Genomic DNA, 6,874 nt, shown 5'->3' with positions numbered 1-6,874 from the left:
GCCCTGAACAACTTGTGGGGCTGGAAGTTCACTGCAAGGATGAGCAAGAGACCACTTTATTGTTTTGTGGTTTTACCATGAAATTACTTATTTTCTGGCTGAAGCACTCTTGGCATCAAACTGTTCTCGGTGTCAGTTACTTCTGGTTCCTATGCTCTAGTCATTTGTATGATTTTTGTATAAATCAGACACTGATGGACAAACAACAGACTTCTTGAACCAGAGTGGATCAGGCAGAGACACTCAGCATCCAGGCCCCTCTTCCGCTCAGAGTTTGCGCTCAGCTCCCCCTGCAGTCCCCGTCACTGTGTCAGTCATCGCACAGTAGTACACAGCTGAATCTGAGGCTTGCACTGAGCCTTTCTCCAAGTGGAAGGAGTTGGATTTGCTGTCGTAGGTGGCTTCAAATCCTTTGTTGCTTCCCTTCTCCTTGTCCCTCAAGGCTTTCAGGAGGAGCTCTATTCCTTCTCCTGGATACTGGACATACCAGAAAAGAGTGGGGTAACTTGTTGTTGTATAAGTACAGTTGATAGTCAGGGAAGCCTCTTCTGAGAGGGTCACTTGGCTCTTCATCTGAGTCACTGAGTCTCCATGGGTTTGTCCTGAGGGAAAATAAAAGAGACATGTATCACCTTACATATAAAGTTCTTCGAGAAATTACAGTTAAACAATTTGCTGACACAATGGAAGAAAGAATCCAAATTTAAGAGGCATTTTACTTACCAAGCATTAAGAGTACCACAGTCACAAAGCCTGGAGAACACTTCATCTCTGGAGTATCACTTAAATAATGTTCTTCATTCCTACCATGAAGAAAGGTTAGAGTGACAGAGAAATGATCAGTGGAAGCCTACATTTCACACAGGAAATGTGATTGTGGTAGGAAGCTGCACCCCCTGGTGGACTGAAATGCATGCATGTTGGCCAGAATCTGCCCCAAGTCAGCCATCTGTTTCATCCCTGACTTCATGAGGCACATGTCAGGCTGCAGGTGGCCCTTGGAAGTCTGAACAACAGCAATCCTGACCTCTCGGGTCTATTTTGTTCTTAATACTCTGCCTGATATGGAAATTCTTTAACACACATCCCAGGGAATTTCTGTAGCTGAGAAGATACCCATTGTCTTGAGCATTTTAGAACAGTTTTTGGTTTTTAAAAATATTTTTATATATCTGTTCAGAGCCAGCCAATAATGCAATAGAATGTCATAAAAGGGTTTTAACTTGAAATCTAAGGAAGTAATAAGAATTCACATCCTTATTGTTCACTTTTCAGATCTCCACCCCACATGTGGAACAAGGACTGTCATTCATAACATGCTCACTGATATCTGCTAAATTAAACAAAAATAATAATTAAATAGCTTTTGATTGAGGAATCACTACTACTAGAATACAATATTCCCTCAGTCCTAAATTGTACCAGTTGTAAGGCATGCAATATTTTTAATTAAAGCTTGTTAGGAGGAAAAACTCACATTACCTTGTCAATATTCAAATATCCCTGCAAAATCATTTCAAAAATGAAAAATATTAACCTTAGCCAGAAAAAAATCATAATAACAGTTATCTAATTCCTATAGAAATTATCTGAGATCAATATCTTATTCCACAATTTCAATGATTCTAATATAACTAGTACATGTGAATCAGGCAACAAGTATCAATCATATATTTGGTGGATATCTAGCCTCAAGGATGCTTTTCACTGTTGCTGTGTGTATCATTATGTTGCCATATGTTAATCAAATAATTTTCCTCCACAGGGCAGGGAACCTTGAACATGTGGATTTTGCACCAAATGCCTGGAGCATGATTTAGGATTGCGTTCTCCCCATCTTTTCAAATTGTTAAAGACATAACAGCTTATATCCACACAGTAGCTGATAGTAAAACCAATGTACCAGTGATTTAAAATTACACATATTATGGGGCGCCTGGATGGCTCAGTTGGCTAAAGCCTCTGCCTTCGGCTCAGGTCATGATCCCAAAGTTCTGGGATGGAGCCCTGCCTCAGGCTCTCTGCTCAGCGGGGAGCCTACATCCTCCTCTCTCTCTCTCTGCCTGCCTCTCTGCCTACTTGTGATCTCTGTCTGTCAAATAAATAAATAAAATTTAAAAAAAATAAAAATAAATTGCACATATTATGATCCCACCAATAACTCCAAGACTCATATTTTGCAGGATTGGGACCCACAAGTTTATAAATTTTTTAAACTTTTTAAAAACTCCCCACCATGGTTTTGTCATACCCAGTCCCAAAGCAGTTTGTGAGATTTCATTTGTAATAACTGCCCTCCAACAAAGATGGTCATCAAATATCAGGGAAGAAGGTCTGGAGTCTGCATGGGAAAACATCCCTGTGACTAAACAAATTTTTAAAAGCTGGTCTTTTTCTACAATACACCAAAGACTAAAACAAGCACTTCCTTAGCTCCCATTTTATGATCATTTATTTTTTTTAAAACAAAACAAAGTAAAATCACTTCTAAGGATAATCAGAATTAAAGTTCTGGAGAGGGAAACATCTTCAGTAAAGCACTATGAACATTTATCTCCAGACACATAGAGGAAGTTTAGCACAGGCTGTTTCCTGCAGGTGGAAACACGCCTCCTTCCCACAATATCCACAAAACTGCCTCTATCCCCTGTTTTAGATCATAGAGGAGGCACATTTCCACAGGGCCTCTTCCTACCTAGCCATATGGAAGCCATGACCACCTTCAGAAGTCTGGAGAGCAATATGTTCAAGTTCTCCAATGAGATGGAAAATGTCTTCTTCTTCTTCAATATAAGGGCTTGGCATTGTGAGGGGAGCCTGACAGGGGAGGGAAGGATTGCTGGGTATCTGCTGCTGTGGCCCCAGAATAGGAAACAGGAGTTTCCTGGTGTAGCAAGTGTGTGGGTCATGTCATAATTCTCATGTCCCAGTGAGAGTCTCACTACCCTACATCCTTTTGCATTCAATAACCCTTAACTTGGAAACAATTATATCTGAAAATGAATGAGTAAAATTTTATATTGAAATGAGGATTGATGGTTTAACTATGCTATGTTCAATCATTGCATCTGTGATGAATATGGGTGGGTGGCCCTTAATTAAAAATACTCCATGTGTGGCGCTGGGTGACTCAGTGGGTTAAAGCCTCTTCCTTTGACTCAGTTCATGATCCCAGGGTCCTGGGATCGAGCCTAACATCGGGCTCTCTGCTCTGCAGGGAGCCTTCTCCCTACCACCACCTACTTCTTCCTACTTGTGATGTCTGTCAAATATATAAAAAAATCTTCAAAAAAAAATACTCCATGTAGTTGATTATGAAAACAACATATGATTGAGAGTCATGTTTCCTCACATTACATATGCTGCTATTTCACCTAAGGTAGAAATAAATCACACTGTGAGAAGAAGGCAGTGTTTAGACATTCATTGGAACTCGTTCAAGGTACCTGTTGTTATGCCAGTGTTTCTCCTCACTACTCATATCTGTTCAGATGCCTATGTTGAGGCCAAAAGTAGAAAAATCTAATCATTCTTTGCTGAAGAGTTCAGGTTGCAGCCCTCAGACAATAGACCTGTCATTGAGGTCTTCTCCTTATTGTTCAGTTTCCACAGCTCAGCTCTGTTCAGAAAGGCCAGAATAGACACCAGAGTTTGGTCATTAGGTTATCAATCCTTTGAATTTATGTTTTTCCCTTACCTCAGCTGAACACAGTAAGCTTCCATGTTCGTATTTTCAGTTCTAAAGGGAATATACTCTAGGTTACCCCATACTCCTCCACAGAATTGTTGATCATATAATAATTGATTGTAATAGAACTTTCTCTGTGTACATATGTTAAAAGTAAGGCTGTGCCCTAATGATATTCCTCCACATCATAGCAAACAGCAAATATCCATTGCCTATCATTGTCTGTCTCTTGATTATAGTAGCCAAGGCTTAACATCTTTGCCTCAACACCACTGTAGCCCCAGCTAAATTGGTTGAAGCATCGTCAGAACTTGTGTTGTATATGTCTGCATGAAGTACGATGGAACCACGTACAGGGAAAACTGGTCTCCTCTCTAAGGGATAGATTATAACTATCTAAAAACGCCCAACTAGCTGAGTAAATGGGAAATACTAATCTCTCCTTCTATCATTCAACTTTAATATATTTCTCAATGAAAGGAATCTCACAATTGTGCTTCTGTCATTCACGAAGTGCCCATGTGCTGGACAGATCTTTTGGATACTCTGGCATCAAATTCTGAATTAACAGATTTTTAAAAAATAATTTTATGTTAAACATTGAAGAAGACAATACCAGCCTGGTCATGAAATTAGTACTCTAGACTGCTTTATAAAACCCAGTCTCTTAGCAGAAGCAACATTAATTCTAGTAGCTGAACTAGTGGATATCTCTCAGGTGCAGCATTTTTAAAAAATTATGTAGTCAGTGACAGTCAATATGTTTTCAATGTAGGACAAAGCTTCCAAATACTATAAAGATAATAAAGCTTCTTAACTTTCTAGTGTTCCTTAACCCTCTAATGCAGAAAATACATGAATTTTTTTTAATGTCTTCATGGTACTCAAAAAAATTTTTGCAGTAAAGACAAAATCTCACAATACAAAGGACCCTGTAAAGCAAGGAAACATGAGGTTATTGTACAAGCATACTTTTCAGATCAAGGTTCTCATGCAAGAGCCTCTTACAGAACATAAAGACAAGTCCATGGAAAAGTTTAACAATTGCATCTTAGATGTAGAATATTTGGCCCAAATTTTGTAAAGAATCACGAAAAATGACTGAGATCCATGAGAACAAGATATATCAAAGTCAGGATAGCGTCCTGATAGAGGCAAATATTGCCAGTGAACACTTACTAAAATCTGCCAGAGACATCGCAGTAGGAGCATACCGGGTGCAACTTTAAATGAACACCGGTGGGGAAACATTTCTAGGATAGCAGATGATGGGGCTCTTCATGCCTCTCTTGGAACTGACAAAATCCCACAAAATCTGGAAACGTGGAATATGGTCTGGAAATCTGTCCCAAGGAGGTATTTGAGTATCTCTAAAAGGATCTTAAACAATTTCATTCCCTTCATCATCTACGTGTATGTACTAATAATAGTATTTTATTTACTGCATGGATTGAAGCTCTCTCCCATCAGAAAATAACACCAATCACAAAAGTTAAAAATCAACTGGATTTGGGAGTACCTGGTTGGCTCAGTCAGTTAAGTGTCTACCTTTGGCTTAGGTCATGATCTCAAGGTCCTAGAATTGAACCCTTCATTGGGCTTTCTGCTCAGTGGGGAACCTGCTTCTCCTTTTCCCTCTGCTGCTTCCCATGCTTGTGCTCTCTCTCACTCTCTCTCTTGTTCTCTCTTTCTCCTCTATGTAAAATAAAAAATAAAATCTTTGAAAAAGTAATCAACTGAATTTTGTGTTTACTACCGGTGCCATTTCAATTAATCTCTTATAGTGGGAAAAAAACTTCTCTGGAACAGTTTGGTAAGGTTAGCCCTCACATAAAAATTTCACTTTTCCTATCACCTTTGTCCCCAATCCTCTCTTATAATGGAAACAAAAAATAGAATATGAAAACTGAAATGAGTTACTGTAGCAGATACCCTTGGACTACTGTGGCCTAGTACATGTTAGTTGTAGCGCATCCTTTTTTCATAAACTCCTGTGCTGTCTTACCATAAACTGTTCCCTGTAGCCCACATAACCCAGCCCTTCAAAAACTGAAGGCACAGATTACTCTCCTGGCCTTTCATTTAATCAGCTCTAAACAAAATCTCAGAGAAATACTGAGACTGAGACATGTGAAATAACCTTATTAGGCACTTTTTATTACCAGTTCAGCAGACAAACTACCAGAAATGGAACCTTGGTTATGTGTGTACCAACTAGTATGGCATCCCACAGCCTTCATTGACAGGAATGGGAAATGTTGCTCATAATAGATCAAGCTTTGCTCGCTTTCTTTCTTTCTTTCCTTCTTTTTCTTTCTTTCTTTCATTTTCTTTTTCTTTTTTTAGTAGGTTTCATGCCCAGTGTAGAATCCCACACAAGGTTTGAACTCACCAACCTGAGATCAAGACCTAAGCTGAGATCAAGAGTCAGAGGCCTAACCGACAGCCGCCAAGGTGCCCCTCACATTAGAGATCTTAAACTGAGGTTCTCAAGAGAATCAGCAGAAGCAGGCAGTTCATGAAAGTGAGTGCTGACCCAAGAAATGTCAAACAAACATCTACAGCATGAAGCAGATAGCTCCATCCAAGGCCATTAGAAGAGATATCAGATATTTGGCAACACTGATTATCATACTCTTCTGTAGATTCTTTTGTTTCTTTGTCCTTTTAGGAATATATTCCCATTTTAATAATACTTACATATTTCTGAATTACCTGATTTTGTTCTTTTACTAATAAAATAACTTGAGTATAGCCTCTATTCGAGACAATACCCATCCTAATGCTGTAGTTCATCTTTACTAAGCCATTGGTAGTGCAACAAAAGTAAAATTATTGGACATGTTATTTTGTGCCAACGCCTGGAAAAGCCAAATAATAACCAGACCCAAATTAGAATGACTGAAGGAAATTTTGATCAGTAAAATTTGTCTTAAAATGTTAGAAAATTTTAGAATAGAGTTGGTATAATGAGACTTATATGAAGAACATGTCTCAACCTGAATATATGACATCTCATATGGAGCATTGGTTCAACACTCCACTGAACCATTCTGTTATCGATTGCTACAGTGTTTCTTTTCTAGAACTATAAATTAAATCTTTAAACCCAATGCAAACACTTGAAATGATAGCTTATTTCTATGAAATAACATAAAGTTTCAAAAAATCAAGACTAGGAAACAC

The 6,874-nt window shown here is 38.6% G+C and overlaps 1 gene segment (V, D, J or C); it reads right to left on the bottom strand.

The window, feature by feature from the left end:
• Positions 1 to 267: 267 nt before the first annotated feature.
• LOC131999373 (T cell receptor alpha variable 9-2-like) lies at positions 268 to 805 on the bottom strand. The segment is given in 2 exon segments: positions 268 to 602; positions 724 to 805. Coding segments are annotated over 2 exon segments (381 nt in total).
• Positions 806 to 6,874: the final 6,069 nt, after the last annotated feature.

This window comes from Mustela nigripes, chromosome 13 (genome assembly GCF_022355385.1).
Source record: "Mustela nigripes isolate SB6536 chromosome 13, MUSNIG.SB6536, whole genome shotgun sequence".
NCBI lineage: Eukaryota > Metazoa > Chordata > Mammalia > Carnivora > Mustelidae > Mustela > Mustela nigripes.
Note: the sequence above shows the minus strand (reverse complement) of the source record. Positions and strands in the feature narration are given on the sequence as shown.